The 20,000-nt window shown below is 40.3% G+C and overlaps 1 protein-coding gene across 1 annotated transcript; it reads right to left on the reverse strand.

Annotated features, from left to right (window-relative positions):
- Positions 1–2,485: 2,485 nt before the first annotated feature.
- On the reverse strand, positions 2,486–16,157 carry mxra5b (matrix-remodelling associated 5b). The gene is made up of 7 exons (XM_083536052.1): positions 16,032–16,157; positions 14,139–14,358; positions 13,436–13,565; positions 12,372–12,762; positions 8,465–12,274; positions 7,143–8,043; positions 2,486–4,990 (listed from the first exon to the last, which is right to left on the reverse strand). Exons 2-7 carry the CDS (start codon positions 14,348–14,350, stop codon positions 3,079–3,081), a joined length of 7,356 nt encoding a protein of 2,451 aa, XP_083392178.1. The 5' UTR covers positions 14,351–14,358; positions 16,032–16,157; the 3' UTR covers positions 2,486–3,078.
- Positions 16,158–20,000: the final 3,843 nt, after the last annotated feature.

Below are 20,000 nucleotides of genomic sequence, written 5' to 3' on the forward strand. Positions count from 1 at the left end.
AGGAAGAATAAATAGTGTGCCATTCTCTTTCCCCAAGCCAATCATGGGTATCTGTTAGGCGCCTGCTTTCTTCCAGGTGTTTCTCCACCCTCTGTGCAGCCGTTTCCACTTTTTTATCATAAATATGCTGCTTATAAAGACGCCTGAGACTCGCGGTGCCTGAAGACCCTGAACAGTGGTCATTATTTGATTGAAAGTGTGTGTGGAGAACATTTCCCCAACGCTCTTTGATGTTTAGCTGCACACCAGGAAACACTGATTAGCGGTAGCATGTGTTAGCTAACACCGTCCATATGGTTCCACAGCCACTGAAGAGCGTTAAGATCCAAATGACTGGAAAACATTTTTAAGTTTTTTGTCCAAGTCTGAAGTGAAAGAGGATGAAATTAAACTATAATGAATTTTTAGTGCTTTGTGTAGATACAATAGACAGACATTCTGTTGCCATCACTTTTTTCTGTCTGTGAGGTGTTTCCTGAAGCACACTTTCAGGATGTTCTTGGAAACGTTAAGCTTCATTCTGTTCCATTTACTGCTCTACTGGAGACTCAGGTCATGTCCACACCAGAAGAGCGTTAATGAAGTATAAACACTTTGTTATTGTACCTCAGTAGATTTTTCTGGTATCAGTTTTTTACTTTTCACTTTCCCTCATTACATTTTTACACAAATATCTGTACTTTCTACTTCTTACATTTTCAAAACAGACTCGTTACTTTAGTCTTAATTTATTTGGTGACATCATCAATATTTTCTCTTCTCACTGCACCGTTTTCAGCACATTAACCTGTTTCTTATCTGCTGCTTTTTCAATCCGCTGGCGTATCATTTCCTGGTGCACTGCGGACATTTTAAATGATGACGTATTTTTAGTCATTGATTTAGACGCAGATTGAAGCGTCTTGTACGGAGACGTGAGCGTTTCCAGACCTTTCAGTGTGGATGAGCGACTTTTGAGAAACATTCGAAAAGAAAAGTGTGGATGGAAAGTGTTTTTAGATAAAAAGGCCGTTTTCAAACAAATAACAAGTGCCCAATGAATAAATATAAATGTACTGTTTCTGATAATCACACAAACTTTGTATTTTGCCAAAACCACTGGTGTAGGTGAGGTTAGGAGACCTGGGGGTGCAGTCAGCATTCACATTCATCTAAACATTTAAATAAAGATCTACAGTTTGATTCAAAATCATCAGGTGGTTTATTTGGGCAAACGATTATTCAGAACTGTATTCAGATTAACTCTGAAACAGAAAACACAGGAAAACAAGTCTCAAAAGAGCACAATATCAACAAAATCAACACAAAGAAAACTGTAAATACACAAAAGGTAAATTCAGTATTCTCAAGGGAAAAGGTAAGCGGCAGTACAGTTTAATTGAATTATTAATATTAATTGATGCTAAGCCAGACACCTGGGCAAGGCTAGCCTTAGCACACTGTGGGCAATGAGAACAGGAAACCGTTTAATCCTGAATTAGTGAACTACAATTTAATGATTTCAGATTTGTGCCAGTCGTATAAACTACTTTTCAACAAACAAAAAATATGCAACGAGAAATTAAATTAAATTGATGGTGAAAATGGTGATGTGGTGATGTTAAACAGCGATCTTTCTCACTTTGGGGCTCTGGTACTGACGGGTCGGTCTTTCACATGACTCAGGACTGATACGTCGTCACAGCGGGGGATTCGTTCATGTTGTGTTGACTGTTCATAAGTAACAGGTGAAAAACACAGTGTTTCCTGTCCAGGAAACAGAAACGAACGAGCTGAAGACTGAATAAACCGACGTTAAAGGTGAATTAATCGTGTTTATCTCTAATCATTTGTCCTTGGATGCATTATTACTTTTCCTTCTTCAGATTATGATTAAAAGTTTGTGTTAATAGACGTTTTGCAGGAATTTGGAATGGAAATTTTCAAAGTTATTCTGGTCAAATGAATAAAATAACTCAGACATGGATTCGTTCATTTTGCTTAAATTCGATTTGAAGATCTGAGTCAGCAATATGTCTATCATTAAGAATATTGATTAGTTGCTTTTTTTTTTATTCCATTCACTGTTTGATAAGTACAGAAATTACTGCCAAAAACACAGCATCAGCAGGACAGCTGTTTGTGCTAATTTCATACGTGGTGTTCGTCACCTGGACTTACACACATCAAAATCCAGATGTTACAGGTTTTGTAGGATGGCTTTACACACCTGTTTGAGGCTGTTATTATTTTTTCTTGCTTTTCGGACTTTCCATAAATCAATCTTTAATTTGTTCTTTAAGCCACAAAGAAGCCAATTTTACACAATCATTTTTTTTCATGAATGTCACATTTTCACATCATCATCAAAAAATCATAGAAGAGAACCTACAGATTCTGTAGAGACTGTAACTGTTAACTGTTTAAATAAACTGATGACTATAAACTCAATCAACAGAAGACAAGACACTGATTATTTCTTGCATCTTTTGTAATTGATTAATTGGTTGAAATTGTGTCATTGTATTTAAAATGTTGATGCAAAGTGCAGAAAAATATATGCAATAAGTTAAAACAGAGATTGTAAGTGTTGCTAAAGCTAAAAAAATGAAGCAAAAGCAAAAAAATAAATCCTGGTCCTTAAAAATAAAATATAGTGTAGTTATATTAGAATGCTGTTGTTTTATAAACTCCCTGATAACACATTTGAGTGTATAATTAAAATAATAAAAAAAAAAAAGTGGGGGTTACTTTTTATTCCAAACTTTTTTATTCAATAAAAATTCTCAAAATAGTTTTGTTATTATTATAAAAAGACTCAATATTAATTTGAGAACTGCAATTTTCCACCACCGCAGCAGAGAGAGAGAACTGCAGACCGTATCACCAAGTCCCTGGAGCCCACTATTAAAATCTAAACCAAACACCATTAGGTTCCTCAAAGCATCCAGAAAGCAGCAGTTTCTGTATCATATCCATTCATATGATTAGCTTTAATGCTGTATTTACAGAATAGTATTTAACAGTAAATTAAAATTAACAGTATTCTCTGCACTGCAGTTCTTCAAGGCGTGTAGATATGCCTTTCATATTTTTTTATCAAAACACATAAACGTAGGTCTCTCTGATGTCACTGCCAATCACGTTTTTGGCCGTGCATTTATAGAAGCCGTTATCTCTGCTTGTTGGGTTCTGGATGACCAGAGAACCCTGTGGGTGAATGTACCTGTTGCCGTAAAGTCGTATATGGGGGCCTGACTTGAGCTGGGTTTTATCAGGCATTTCCCAAACTATCTCTGGCTTTGGGATTCCGATGGCCAAACAGTCAAGCTTGATCGCATGTCCTGATCTACTATAAGTGACTGCAGAAGGTCCGGAGGTAATGCGCGGTGGATATGCGATCACGATCACCGCAACGGTCATGGACGAGACTCCGTGCTCGTTGGCAGAATTACAGCGGTATGTTCCCCTATCGTAGACTGAAGCCTGCTGGACTGTTAAGGTGCCATTGTTAAAAATGACATGTCTTCCCGTTCTCCACGGCCTAGCGAGGATTTCTCCATTTGGTAGAGTCCAGGTAAGCTTGGGATTTGGGTTTCCGCTTGACAGACAGTTCAGCTGAAGGTTCTCACCATTGATAATGCTGACCAATGAGCTGTATTTGCTTTGGATGATGGGTTTCTGGTTGGACTCCAGAGTCACTGTCCTCTCAACTGAACCTGCACGGTTACGTCCTACACAGCGGTAAATCCCTGCTTCTGAATCAGAAGGCTCTCTAATGACCAAAGCGCCATCAGGGAGATGTTCGAAATGGAAACTGCTAGTTCCGCTCGATAGGATTGTTCCATTGGGAAGGAACCAAGTGATTTCAGGATGGGGCTTTCCCTCCATGGAGCAGTTAAGGATCACAGAAACTCCGCTGGTGATTTGGACTGTCTCTGTGGCTATGCTTTTGAGCTTTGGTTTCTCAGCCTGCTCTGTAACATGAAGCTGTACCTGCAGTCTGGCCTCACCTGCCTCATTGCGAGCTACACAGAGCAGCTGAGCAGAGTCACTCTTGTGCAAGTTGCGGATATCAAGAGTACCATTGCGATGGACCACGACCCTGTCGCTGTAGTAGGGAGCTGGAAGCACAACATTCTTAGGCATTATCCACATGACTTGTGGATACGGTGTTCCTTCAGCTTTGCAGTGCAGGAGAACTCGCTGGTCCTTCTCAGCAGTCTCTTCTGCTCTCGTCATGGGAAGTTTTGCTCCATTAATGATGGGCACTGAAGTCACAACGTGCACGCTAACCACCTTCTTGTCCAAACCAGCTGTATTTTTAGCCAAGCATGTGTAGTTTCCACTGTCCAAACGGTGGACATTGTGGATTTCAAGACTCCCATCTGTGATAAGACGGTATTTATTTGATGCTAGTAGAGTTACGATGTGGTTGTTTGGGGTAAACCATGTTATTGTTGGTGAAGGTTGTCCTTTTGCCTGACAAGTAAGTGATACCGTTTCCCCATGGGGCACTCTGATCACCTCAAAAGTGCTGTTGTGTATAGTCGGTGCAGCAGCCACAACTCTAATATGGATCTTCATTTCATCTTTGCCAATCTGATTCTCAGCATAGCATGTATAATCTCCTTCCTCCTTCATACCCACATCATTGAAATACAGGGTTCCGTTGTCAAACACGACGTACCTCCTCGTGCGCCCTCCGCTGCCATCGGACTGAATGACACTGTTAACCATGGTGCCATCTGGAAGACTCCATTTGATCTCAGGGTTGGGGATACCTGATGCCACACAGTCCACCTTTAGATCTCCTCCGTAAAGAATTTTGTGATTATTTAACTCTTTCTGCTCGATTTTGGCGGCTTTCATTCGGACATTCACTTTCAGGAGAACAAAATCATCTCCGTCTTTATTTCTGGCCAGACAGAGGTAGTCTCCATGGTCCTTTTCTGTTACTGATTTAATAATGAGACTGCCATTACTGAAGACTTTTATTCTCTGATCGACGCTGGAAAGAAGAAAGAAAGGAAACATCAGATTCTTTTAAAGTGTAATAATGATTAGTGAGTAATGGTATGGTGTGAATAAAAGTGTGACTATGAAGTGATATCATGAAGTTTAGAGGCTAATGGTGTAACTGGTGCTGTTCTGACCCACATGCATTTTCCACGTCTACAATTTCATCACGGACAGCATTTTAAAAGAAAGAGCAAAGGTGACATTCTGCGTGAAACTGGGCAAATCTGCCGAAGAGACGTTTGACATATGGCGACACTGCAAGGATTTCCAGGACACATTTCAGAAGAACGCGGTATTGCTGTGCAAGGGGACTATTTTGTAGGTGATCATGTGGAAACGTAGATAAATAAAGTAAACTTGTAAAACTGAGCGAGTCTGGAAACTTTTTAAAACCACTTTAGAGTCATGTAAATGTCTACTACTACTTCAAAACAGCATGAGATTTTATTCTCTAAGTTTCTTCTGTCCTCCAACCTAAAATCACATGGGCTTTAACAAAACCACAGATGAAACATTGGTCTTTGAGAAAAGACCAGCATCGGCCATCAGTCAGCGCAGCACACACTGAAGTCAAGCCCACGTCAAGCTTTAACAACTAGCATACCTCAGTAAGACTCTCTTTTGCTTAATTTCTGAACAGTTCTTCATGGGTTAATTAGACATCATTTTTGCCTCACTTGGAAAAACAAAAGATCAGACCTTTTGCCAAACATGTTGAGGTCAGTTAGATGCAGATTTGTTAATGGAAAGAATATATATATATATATATTTTTTTTACGTATGCCAGTTTTATTCGCTGATCTACATACTTCAGATTGTAATCTCGATATGTAATGTACATCATATCATATAATGTGAAAATACGCAGATGTTAATTTCCCACTGACCTAAATCCAAAATCGCTCACTTCCTGCTTCCTGGCCAAACGTGTGAACGATACGCTCAGCTGCTGACAGACCGAAAACAGACTTCACAGCTCTACTGTTTTTATTCAAGTGCTAGTTTGTGTTAGAATTCAAAGAACAAGAATAATATACTGAAAACAAAACCTATCAATAGTGTATCTTTAGGACCCGTTACCTCAAGCTCACTAAATAACGCTCCAAACACAGTAGCACATAAATGAGTAGAGAAGTCTGGAGAATCCCAACCATGTTTCAGGGGCAGTGTCAAAGATTAAATGTGGCTTATCGTTTATCTTTCAGACTTATATAACTGATGTTATCTTTGCCTCGGTCTCTCTGTGAAGCTAGCGAGCTAACAAGTGTGTGAGGTTCTGTTTAAGGAAACATCTGATGCACAATTTATGGATTGTTGAAATTATTGATGAGTTTTGTTGTTCAACTGATACACATTAAATCTTCTTTCGATCCCCTTCACTGAAACCTGGACGAACTCGTGCACTCTGTTCAAATCTGAACATAACTCCAGGAATTATGAGCTTGGACTAGACTACTTAGTCAGCTGTCTAGAGCAAAGATGGGGGCGTTTTCTCTGTAATCTGCAACAGATGGTGCATTGAGCTCCAAAATCTGCTCATCACATCGGGAACCTGTAATTGTAACTCTTTAATCTGTGTGCAAAATCTTCTACAACTTCTGTCATCTACATCGATGACACTGCACTGACCCAAGGTAAATATCACTGGATTAAACGACGATCTCTGTGCACTTGAAACATCCACCAAAAATGAGCAGAACCTGGTTCTTCCACTGTAGGTTTAGTGCCACTAGTTTGCAATAGTTCATTTAAACCGATCAACAACAAATCAACAACAAATTTCCCTCTAAAACAACATTCTACAGCAATTATTAACTGTATAAACACAAATTAAATAAACAATCAAATTTTGGGAAATTAGCAAAGCTTCTGTCTACTAACAGTTTTTGAATCTAACAACAATTAGGAACTCATCGTAAACTAAAGTTGCGAGTGGGAACTGAAGGAATGCTGGACCACACACTCTATAAAACTTATACACACCAAGCGGATTTGTTGCTCGATTACATTATACATACTTTGCACAAAATTGAGAAAGTCATACTTTTGCTTCATTGCACAAACAGAACATAAATATGTGTCTGTCACTTTGTCACCTGTAAACATGAATTCATAGTCACACGCTCATCTCAATGACGTACCTGAAATGTGCATCTACGAGTTTTTTGGCTGGTGTTTTCCACACGATTTTGGGTTCAGGGCTTCCTGAAGCATTGCAGTCTAACTTCAGATAGCTGCCATAACTGACATCAGTACTTAGAGGTGATGTAAAGGTGATTTTAGCTGTAGAGAAAATCCGCTTCACTTTCACATTCACACTCCTCTTAGCCACACCTACGGCATTTACAGCAACACACTCGTAGGTACCGGAGTCTTTTTCTGTAGGGTTACGGATGTATAGCGTCCCATTGGGAAATACAAAGATATTTCCATTGATGTACTGGGAAGGGCGGATTTGCATGCCAGCAAAGGTGATCCAGCGGATTACTGGATATGGGGCTCCTTTAGCACTGCAGTGGATGTACAGGGTCTTACCCTCAGAAACGGTTTGGTTCTCCTGTCGTCGTTGCTGGATTATCGGTGGAAGGGCAGTGACGTGGAGGCGGATCGATATCGCTGCAGCTCCAGCCACGTTACTGGCAATGCATTTATAGATTCCAGTGTCTAGATAGCTAGTCTGCTTCATATGCAGTGTGCCATTGCTAAACAGCATCAGCCTTTGCTCCCTACGGCTAACTGCTTGCACCACTGTCTGGTTAGGAAGCACCCAGCTTATCTTCGGATGTGGAAGACCTCGTGCTTGACACTCGAGGTTGACATGGTCCCCCATGTACACCATCATATCATGTTGCAATGGGAGCAGGATTTTTGGTATTTGTGTTAGAACTATCAAGGTAACTACCATCCTATCAGTACCATATTGAGTCAGAGCAGTGCAGAGATACTGGCCATGATCCTGGAGCTGAACATTGCGGATGACCAACGTTCCATTGGGTTGGACCTCAAATCGCTGGATCCTGGTATTTGCTGACATAAGAGCCCCTAAAAATCAGAAATAGAAAAAGAAGAAGACCTCATGTCCATCAATATGGAAGTAATCTGTTGAAGCAATCAGGTTCTGTAAAACACTGCATGTGTAACACTAAATAACTGTCCCAAACGAGTCGTTCTGGGATTCTCTCTGTGTCACTATGAAGAAACACAAGGTGAACACATGTTCTTTGGACATCATGGGCCAGTAGAGAATATTAATGGCTTCTGCTTTTTATGCAGACGCAAGTCTCCATGGCTTGTGTCCAGCTGTGGCTCAGCATGAAATATACTGTTAATAAAAAAATAGGTTTACTTCTGAAAGACGGACCAACAGACCCAAAATAAGTCATTTAAATGATAGTAATCAATACATTGTTTATACTTTATTAAAATGCTGAAGAAATTAGTATTGATGTGTGTTTATTTGTACCTGTAGAGATTTTGGTCCAGGTAAGAAAAGGTTTAGGTTCCCCCACAGAATTGCACGGAAACTGCACATCTGTTTCAGCATTCACAGCGACTGTGGTGAGATTAGCGCTGGTGATTCTGGGCTTTGCTCTCAGTACAGGAACATATGGTGGCTGAGGAAGAGCGTCATTCCTGCCAGTGTGCTGGTGAGGAGTGTGTACACCTGTCTGCATTCTGCTAACAGACTTTGCAGATGGTGTTGGAGTTGTAATTGTGGTCTGAGTGAAGGTTGTAAAAGTTATAGGTGTTGATCTTGATGTAATTGTTCCAACTGCTCTGATGTCCACTGATGGATTCGTATCTGAAGGTGTTTTCTGAATGATAAATGGGTGTCTCTGATTGGGAAACTTATGCAGAAAGGTTCTTCCATGATTCAGATTAGGAATGTGGTTTGTTGGGGGATTTTTTGAGTGAAATGGAATTCTGTTATCTGCTGTCGGAATACTGTGCTTTAAAGACGTTGTTTTTTCTAAACCAGTGGTTGTAATTGGAGCATTAAATCCAGACTCTGTGGTTGTTATTGAGGGTGTTGTGGTCGTTGTTGTTGCTGTTGTGAGAAGTTTTGCTGTTATTAGACTATCGGATTTAGAGGTTGGTGGTGTCATTGTTGACACAGATGTTGTTGAAATAATACTAAAAGTCTTGCTTGTGTTCGGTGACAGCAACTCTGCATCTCCCACCTCTGGGCCTGGAATCCTAATGGGAGAAACAGAATCGTATTTCTCCAGAACAGGCTGGAGGGTTGTGGTTTTAAACCCAGTTTGGTTAAATTTCATGGAAGAATCAGAAAAAGAATTCTTTAGAAAATCTCCGGCTTTAGAAGTGCCTTCATGTGGAAGTGTAACTGTGGGTGGAAATGGTTTGACTGGGGCAGTTACAGGTTTGACAGATTGCTGTGTAGACTTGAGGTTGTGCAGACTACTGGAGTCAGGACTCATGTCATCTTCAGTGACAGACATCTGAGATGGTTTTAGGGCTGAATGTCTGGTCATGAACTCCCCTTGAGTCGCTGCAAGAGTTTCATAATCTGCTTCTGGCTGAGCCGTAAAAGCAACGTGGTAATTTATCCAGAGCTCTTTAGAGAATGTCTGCATGTTTTGCCAACTCTCTTTGGTTGTGTCTTTATTTGCTGTCTGAGATGTGATCACAGTCATTCCTGCTGGTGTAACGTGGAGTGCGTGGTGTAATCCATATTGGACACTTTGACTTGGTTCGGTAGTCTGGAGTGTGGAAAATTCACTCTCCAATTTGTTGTCAAGTGGATTAATTTGGTCTGCTAACAGCAAGATGTTTGTTTGATAATGATCATTACGATTGTTGTCTCTTAGGGATTTCAGGTATTGGGAAGAAGTAATGGATGCAGCAGTGGAATAGGCAGATGTTCCTGCTGTTAATGTGGCAGATGTTGTTGCAGTGATTGATTGGTTGGGTGTTCCAGTGGTCTTGGGTGTTGTAAATAACTGTGATCTGTTAGTGATTAGGGGCGAAGATGGCCTTAGTCTTAATCGGTTGATTCGTCCCCTGTTTCCAAACCGCCTCCTGGAGTTCCATAGGGTTCTGGTATATGGACGAGAAGGAGCTCTCTGCTTTATAACGTTATCTGAAATGTTTTTGGTAGTCTCTACTGTACTGTTTATAATCCACTGTGCACCATCTTTTTCACTTGTTGGATAGGATTCGTCGAGATCAGTAGACATCAGTGAGATTCCTAGCTCGTTCTTTAACTCGAAATTGGGAGCAGCTGGACTATTTTCCAAATAGTTTTGTTGTCTTTCTTCTTGATATGAAGCGCTGGTAGTTAAAGCATTTAAATGGTTTCTCTCCAGGATATTTATCTCAGTGATAAGATAATTAGGTACAGCTGTGGATTTTGCAGGTCTCACTGTCACTTCATCTGATCTAACGCTTGATTCAGGAGGAGTTATTTGGTGCAGCAGTGAAGGAGATGTGACTGTGAGGATATTATGATTTTCAGACGTGATAATGACATTTGACTCTTCCTTCAGTAGGTACAAATCATCTGGAGAAGATCCCTCTATGTTATTGTGAGATTCTGGACCTACAGTCTGAACCCTTTCTACTGTAAAACCTGGGTAAGAGCTCATTGTTGTGGTATTTTGAACTTTTTTCTCACGGATTTTGGCCAAAAGATCAGCCCATCTCTGTGGATCAATTTTGCTCTTCGATTTGTTTATTTTTCTTCTGTTCACAAAAACATCTTTCCTTTGTTGTCCATTTAAAACTTTCTTAATTGGCTTCCTGTGGCCTGGAAAATGTCTCTGCAAATTCCGCCCTTGATATACTCTGGACCTCCACTGTGGTCCCCTCTTTTGATTCGTAAACCGTCTATTTGACAGCATTCTCTTTTGGTCAGTATCATCACCTGATGACTCCTCCGTATCTTCTAAAAATGGGCTAACCTTTGTGGAGACACCGGCCGCAGACAGAGGCCTCATGGGATACCGTCGGAGAGGCTGCGTTCCTTGCCGTCTCGTAACAGTGAGCTTTGCAGAAATGGTGTCCTCACCATGCTGATTCAGTGCCACACATTTGTAATTTCCATTATCATCAGGTCTGCACTGAGGAATGAAGAGCGTTCCATTAGAGAAGATAAAACCTTTAGAAGAGTTTGTGTTGGCGCTCATTATACTGTCATCTGGAAAAATCCAGTTCACATCGGCATCTGGTGATGCTGTGGTTTTGCAAGGCAAATAAACAGATTCCCCAGCAAACTTCTCGAAACTTGCAATCATGACCTTTGCATCTGCGAGGGGTCTGGAGGATTCAACAACTGATAAACGAAACGGAAGAACATCTACGTCTCCCAGAACTTCAGCAATACAGTAATATACCCCGGAGTTTGAATGATCCACTGCTTTGATAAGAAGTTTTCCTGTACTTAAAACAGACCGATGGTTGTTTGTGCTACTGGAGGATGCCCTGACCTTCGAGCCATCCGGTAACATCCAGTGAATGCTCGGAGCTCCAGAACTCACTACTTTGCAGTCCATCTCGATCATACCACCCACCACTAAACTAAAGGTCGTCTGGGTGGCATTGTTGTGTTTGATCATAACCCACGATCTCTTCTGCCACCTTGCCTGCTCACTATCTGTGGTGGAAGACATCTGAGTTGTAAAAATAAGCTTCACAGTCTTGAAGGTGGAGTAGGGCCTGTTCAGCTGTATGTTCACGAATGACTGCATGAGCCAGGATGGATGTGAGAGAACATTCGCTCGGACTCCTGTGTAATAGTGTGCGTCTCTCTCGATGTCCTGTTTGTATCTGTAGCTCAGTTCAGGCTCTTTACTTAACATGATCTCCCTGCGCAGGTGCAGAACGACCTCGCTGTAGTATGCAAGCAGTCTCCATAAGTTGGTATACTTCTCCCTGTCCATTGGGCATTCAAGGTCCACAGAGAGAGTCATGTTAGCAGCGATCTGCAAACTCTCAGTGTAATTCCACCTGATTTCTGCAGACTCCCTCGGCAGTACAACCTGGCATGTCAAATCCACAGTGGTTCCATGTTCATCTGACAGGTTCAGCGTGATGTTTCCTAGCGGTGGCTTGAAGTCTTCCAGAGAAAGAAGCTCGCTGAGGGGTTCCTCATGAGAAATGTCCTTTTCTGGAGAGTTGCTAATAACCGGTCCAGTGCATCGGAAATCCACACCGGGTTCAGATATTTGTTTTCCTCTCAGATGCTGTGGTGAGGAACACACTGGACACACCTGAACTTTAGCATGCGCTTTATCCCTCTTGCATTTCATCACACCTGAAAATACATTTCAAAAAAGACTTCCTGGATGCAGTTCATATATTATATATATTTTTATATGGAATATAAGAATTGCTCTTTTTTTTCACTTCACCTGAATGGCGAGTCGTCCAATCCTGGAGCCAGTCCAGCCTACAGTCGCAGGTCCAGGGGTTTCCATACAGAAAAAGGTTCTCCAGATGAGGCATGTTTCTCAGCATTTCTCTCGGCAGGGACGTTAGATAATTGTCCGCCAGGTACAGGTGTTTGATGGTGGACACAGGGAAATGATTTAACAAGGAGAATGTGCTAAAGGTAGAAGGATGAAGCTTCTGCAGACGGTTCCCTTCGAGATGAAGCAGACGGAGTGATGTCATCCCTCTGAAGGCATCAGGATGGATAAATTCGATGTGGTTGTTGTCCAGGTGCAGCCTTATGAGGTGCGTGAGACCAGACAGACTGTATCCTGTGATCACTTTCACTTTATTATAACTCATTTTCAGGATCTGCAAGAAATATTCAGGGGGATTTTTAGGCAGTGATGATGATTAGAAGTGAAAAATGATCTAATCACATTTTCTCAGATTCAGACAGGATTTGGTTCCATGAGGATTTATAAGGATCAGTTTTCCTGTCCATGACTTTTTCCCCTTCAAACATTAACTGCATCCTTCTCTGTGATTCATGACCTGAAGTCAGAAATCTATAATAACTTAATCTTGAGTTATTATTATTATTATTATCTGTTCACTTACAGAAAAAACACCAAATATTCCACATGAGCTTGTGATGTTTCTGAAGTGTGATCATTCGACATCAGCAATAAATCGTGCACCATGTTTATTTAATCCAGTGTTTAGAAGAAAAGATCAAAGAAAAAAACTATTTAATTAATAATTATGTCAAAAATCATGTGAAAATAAATATAAATCCTTCAAATGATCAGATTTAAAAATGTGCTTAAAAAGAAATCATTTTAAAAATCACAAAATAATAATATCTCAAAGAATCATAAGATAAAATAATAATAATAATAATTTTAATAATAACAAACGTATTGTTTCAAAATCATGTGTAGAGAAAACAAATGAAAAAATCAACCGGAAACTAACTTTTCAGAATGATCTCATTTTATAAAAATCTCTTTTCAATGAACAAACTAAAAAACTAAACGTTCACCTGTAACGAAATCAGGTCTCGAAAAACTCCGTCGGGGATTTGATGGATGTTGTTCCCGTGCATCATCAGAAGCTCCAGTTTCCTGAGTTCTGCTAAAGATTCCTGATCAAGTCGAAGGATGCTGTTAAACCTGTTAACACAAACACAACACAGTGTAGGAAAACCTTTAGTGAAATTAAATACACAACACAGTAACAATCGCACTTCCATCTTACACACTTCATCCAGAACAGCAGCCTTCTCTAAGTGTAGTTACTCTGCCTGCATCATAGGTGGCGCTCAACTAGGGTTACTCTAGGCTTATTATTATTATTATTATTATTATTATTATTATTATTATTATTATTATAGACATTTTTTTATTAGAAAATTTATTTGCAACTTTAATCAACTTTATAACTGTAGAACTTTGTCGGAGGTCTTTTGGTCATGCTACAATATTAAATGTAACTTAAAATGGATAAAAAGCACAACATGGCATCTTTTGCTAGATGATAAATTATAAATTGCTGTTGTATGAGAAGAATAAACCACATCGAGTCGTACGTTTAGAGGAAATGAATCAGTGGTTAAATGTTACTCTATACGACGCTGGTCTCTAGCAGACCCCCTGGTCCTGGATCAGTCTCCTGAATCTGCACACCATCAATGCTTTTCTTCTTTTGTTCCTCAGAGGGACTCGTCACTGTTGCACCGCACTTACCCGAGATTCATGCGCTGAACTGCCCTGTGTATTCCCGAGGGGACGAGGGTGAGAGAGCGGAAGGTGCAGTGAACTTCAGAAGGAACGTAGCAGGTGCAGGGATGAGGACACGGCACGGCAGCATCGGGAAACACGAGGAGTAACGTCAGAGTCACCAACACACTCCATCTCAGGACCTCCATCCTCCTCCTCCGTCCCTCTGAGGACTTCATGTGGAACACTGTGAGGGGAAGCAGAAGAAGTCCAGCCGGTGGAGGCAGTCAGGGATGTGCAGGATTTATGATGTATTTCAATATAAAACAGGATTCAATCATTTATATTTAAGTGTTGATGAAAATAACTTCATGTTTTGTATCTAAATATTTTGGTGTTTTAAAAGACTGTAAAATACTTTGTAAGAATTTCTACATGATGACATCATAAAAATGAGGCCTCTGATTGGTTCCTGCTCAGTATTTTGCTCAGACTTGTTGAGATCAGAACAGAAAATTGATCCATATAGAAGAAGGTGGTGAAGGTCAGAAACCTGCAGGCTGCCAGATTTTAGATACGTGTCCAATGATTAATAAATAAATATTTAATTACTGAATATTGTTTAGTAGATCATGATGTTGCAGACCACCGCATGAACGACTGCTGACACATAATATATTATTATATTCATCATTAACAATCAAATGAATAATTGGTTAGAAACGAGTTGCTACAGGTGAATGCAGGTTCCTTCAGTCGTCTTCTTCTGAATGAGATGTTTGTTCAGACTCAGTGTTACTGATGTGAAGCAGCTCTTCTTCACCAAACACCAAGTCACTCAATTAGGATACAATAATGAGTCTTTTACAAACTGTTCAACATGAAACTCTTTAAAACAGACCTTCATGTGGAGATGTTGTATATGTTGATCACTGGGATGTTTATGTGAAGATTTGATCTGTTAACTGGTCGCATGTGTCAGATTTATTACGTGACTCCGCCTGAGAAAAGCTGCTGCTATCAAACATTGTTCTCTGAATCAACCGAGTCGCTGTGATGTTGAAGAACAGATCAAACAGACGAGTGATGGAAGGATTACGAAGAAAATTCATTCCTTGTAAAAGTATTTATTAGTATTTTTAACTACAGAAATACAGATGCATTTGAAGTTAAGAGATTTGGTATTTTATTTTAAGATATATTTTGATGGAGCTTTGATGCCCAACCCTGGAGGCAGTGTGATGCTCCTGGTGATGAAACCTTTGGTTCTGGTGTTTATGTTCATGTGGATGTTACTGTAACACATATAATCTACATAAACACTGTTCCAGACTCCCTGAGTTACACTTCAGTATTATTCTCTAATGTTCACTTTCAGCAGGATCATAAAGCAGTCATGAGGATAAACATCAACATCAACATCAAGAGCAATCAAGCCAATTACACAAGTCTAATCACACAAGTCTAATCACACAAGTCCAATCACACAAATCTAATCACACAAGTCTAATTACACAAGTCCAATCACACAAATCTAATCACACAAGTCTAATCACACAAGTCCAATCACACAAGTCTAATCACACAAGTCCAATCACACAAGTCTAATCACACAAGTTCAATCACACAAGTCCAATCACACAAGCCAATCACACAAGTCTAATCAGACAAATCCAATCACACAAGTCTAATAACACAAGTCCAATCACACAAGTCTAATCAGACAAATCCAATCACACAAGTCTATAACACAAGTCTAATCACACAAGTCCAATCACACAAGTCCAATCACACAAGTTCAATCACACAAGTCTAATCAGAGTTTTAATTGGTCAATCGATAAACCTGAAACTTACTCACCTACTCAGACAGACAGACAGACAGACAGACAGACAGACAGACAGATTAAGAGTAATGTACCTGTATGCTGATGCAGTGAATCAGTTCTGCTGTTCACAGTTAGAGCTGAACTTCTTCATGATCCCACACTCTTTCACTCATCCTCTGTCTCGCTCCTCTATTCTATTGTCCTGCAGCAGACATTTATAATAAACTCATAAAGCTGTACTCCTCACAGTGTCAGAGCGACGTGTGTGCGTGTGGCGTGTGTGCGTGTGGCGTGTGTGTGTGTGTGTGTGTGTGTGTGTATCACTGCTCGGAGAATTCACAGACGTAATAAAAGGGAAAAGTCTATAAAGCTATAAAGAGATCACTTTGATCAGATGAGATCAGACTCCGCAGAAGTTGTCCTGGAGCGCGTGCGTGGACTGAGCCGTGGACGGAGGGGCTCGCGCGCGCTGAGACGGCACAGGGGCGCGCGTGCGTCTGTCCGTTCCGACGCGTGATCGCCGCGCGCGCCTGCTCCGAGGAACTCTGCCTGAGACTTGAGGAGACCTGCAGCTGCTTCGCACCGAGCTGGAGAAAAAAAAGGAAAGAAGAGAAAAGCAAAAGGAGGAGGAGCAATGATGAAGGTGTCCATCTGCTCCTTCTCAAACACTCAAACACATTTAATACACAAACTAAATATTCCACAGTTATTCTATATAATCTGAGTTCTGGATTGTGATTGGTCAGAAGGTGTTGATTAGTAGTGAAGGTTTATATTAATGTTCTCCTGCATGTTCTCAGCAGGACGTGTTCAGTGTGTGCTACATGTCATTACTGATGAATTAGAGATAAACTTTCAACTTTCACTTCAGTAAAATTACAAAAGATTTTGCTTTTAAATGTACTGAGTATCTGCAGTTCTGTGATTTATTATTATTATTATTATTATTATTATTATTATTATTATTATTATTATTAATGTTCCTATTGTCATTTTTATCACAAGATTCTTTAATTCTCTTCTCCTCTGGAGTTTCTTCATTATTTATTCCTCTCTAAATGTTCTGCTTGATGTTGAACTGATGCTGAACTGTATGTTGGTGATCAGTAGATGCACCGAGCGCAGATCAGAACACGTGTAAAACAGAGCGTGAACTCGATCCTGATTGGTGACTCGCTGCGTGTTTGAGCAGTTATTCCACCAGGTTATGACACTGATGCCATGTTCCTTCATTCTGTTCCTCATTTTCATCCAGAACCACAAGCTGCACTGTTGGGCCCTCGAGCCAGGCCCATGCTGCTCTGGATAGGGATAAAAGTCTTCTGCTGAATGCTATAAATGCGAAAGTAAATGTGTGTAATTTATGTATGAGGAAGAAAAGGATCTTGTGGATTGATCAGGTCAGGGATCAGGGTTTAGGGTTTAGGGTTTAGGGATCAGGGATCCAGTGCTGATTGTTTCAGCTGTGCAGCTCTGAGTTCCAACCGAACAACTGTTCTAGCAGCTAAAAATAAAAAACACCAAAATAAAAAGATGTAAATAGTTGGAATTGTTGTGGCGCAAGTCAAAAGAAACCATTTTACGATGAAAACCATCTCACAGGGTTTAGAACACATTCCTCAGAGAAGAACCAGACTGTGATTACACGTCTCAATGGGACAAATGTGCATTAAAAGTGCAGTAGGTACAATTTATTGTTAAAAATGGCTTTAAAGTTTGAATTTACAAAGTTCCACCAAAGGAACCTACAACAGAGCATCTCAGAATGAGGGACAGGAGACAGAGACAAACCCAAACAGCATTCCGGAGCTGATGCCAGATTCCCAGACTGTTTTCCCAATCAGAAGGTCCTGCTGTAATGCTGTGTGTTTATTATAGTGTTCTACACATCTCTCACACCATTAGTACATTCATTATGTGTTATTGTGGAATCCGAGACCTCAGGAACCGGAGAGGAACCGTGACCAGCCTCAGGACTCGTTTCTAATATACACAATTAGAAACTATTATTATTATTTAACAATAAATATCATTAACTATAATTATTATTATTTTAGAAGGATAGCTTAGGCTTCATGCTCCTCTGAAAAGAAAGTCCATTTGCATGTCGAGAGTGTGTAAATGTTCTGCAATGTTCTGCTGTGAGACTCCTGAAACAGCCATGAAAGCTCTCCAGATCCCAATTTCACAGTGACGTCACACCAAAATTGGCAACTTGCATCATAAACTTGAATACCACAGGACCAGGAACTGATCCAAACCCGATCTAAACCCGGTCTTAACCAGAACTAAAGAAAGAGAAAAGAAAAATAGACCTGTTTACGGCGTTGGAGATCTGAGTGGCGCACGGCATAAAGCGCTTCCTATCCAATAAAACTCATGAGGACGTGTTTAAATCTTCATTTTTAGATCTGTTAAATACAATAATACAAAACATCTGGACAGAAACTTTAAGAGCAGTGTTACATCATAAAGAGAAAATTTGCATGTTTATTAACAGAGTAAAAAAACCTAAAGCAAATAAACACATGAACTGAGAGCTGAGCGTGAACAAAACTACACAACGTACAAAAACACAATGAGAATAAACACTGCCGTGACCCAGGAGATGAAATACCTGTGTTAATTACCAGTCTACATAAAAAACGGGTGATATGGGGCATCTGGTGCAGGGGCTCATGGGAAACGTAGTCCTTGTTCACTTTTATTAACTCATATAATAAATAATAATTATATATTTATTTCTGGTGTTGATGAAAAGTGGACGTTTTCCTTTAGTTCACAAGTGGACACTGAACTCTCAGTAACTTCATCCTCTGTGTGTGTGTGTGTGTGTGTGTGTGTGTGTGTGTGTGTGTGTGTGTGTGTGTGTGTGTGTGTTTTCTTTCCTCATGTTGGTGTAAGGACGGACCCTGAGCTTCTGGTATGTCACTAACATTCACAAAGCAAAACTCATGAGGAATTAAAGAATAAAAAGATGTTTTTGGTCTTAAGGAATGGAAAGAGAACACACACACACACACACACACACACACACACACACACACACACACACACACACACACACACACACACACAAAGCATGTACTTAAGTAAAATACACACAGTAAAATGTGACTCCAGTAAAAGTAAAAGTTTCCTTTTAAATCTTCTGTAAGTAAAAGTACAAAAGTTTTTGCCTTCAAATGTATTTAATAAATCCTAGTGCTCTGGATACTTAATGTTCTTATGATCATTTTTATCACAAGATTCTTCACTTAATCACCTCAGTTTCTGTGGAAAGACTCGAATGTGACTCTCAGCACACTGATCTATTAATAGAATGAGATTGAAGACTCAAACACTGATTGATTTCTATTATAATGATCATGAACACAAAACCTTCTTTTCATCTACTTCAGTAAAAACGTGTAAATGAGGTCACGTGTGTGGTGTCGAGTTCGAGTCTGGAGTTTCTTCATCATTTCTTCCTCTCTAAATGTTCTGCTGATGTTGAACTGATGCTGAACTGGATGTTTGTGCTAAACAGACTAGTGATGGAGCTTCAGGTTTGAAGGACGTCAGAATGAACCACACCACGACCCAAAGTCTCCCTCATAATTAGATTCAGAACTTTTGTACTTTTACTGAAGAGAAAGTTTAAATGGACACTTTTACTTTACTTTAACTCGACTACACGCTTTGTGTTCTTCATCACCACTGCTGAAACCTCAGTAAACACACAGAGCTGAGTGAAAGTTCTGCTCCTGTGCTGTTATAATGGAGACGAAGTCCTCAGGAAACCATAAGTCTGCTTCTCATCCAGTTATCTTTCTACCAGTCTGTGGTGTAAATATCTACACCCTGTCAAACCCTTCAGCTGTAGCTTCTGTTCTGGATCATGAGGAGCTTCACCACTCAACCAGAACACTACAGCAGCTACAGCATGTGACAATGAAATCCGGTCTGTCTGGCTGAAGACGCCGGAGCTCCCCATAATCAGGAGCATGTGGAGATAATGGCCGTCTTTCAGGTGGGTTTAAAGGTGATCAATGAAAGTGTCCCATCTCCTGGTGTTGAGG

This window comes from Silurus aristotelis (assembly GCF_946808225.1).
Source record: "Silurus aristotelis genome assembly, chromosome: 3".
In the NCBI taxonomy this organism is placed as follows: Eukaryota; Metazoa; Chordata; class Actinopteri; order Siluriformes; family Siluridae; genus Silurus; species Silurus aristotelis.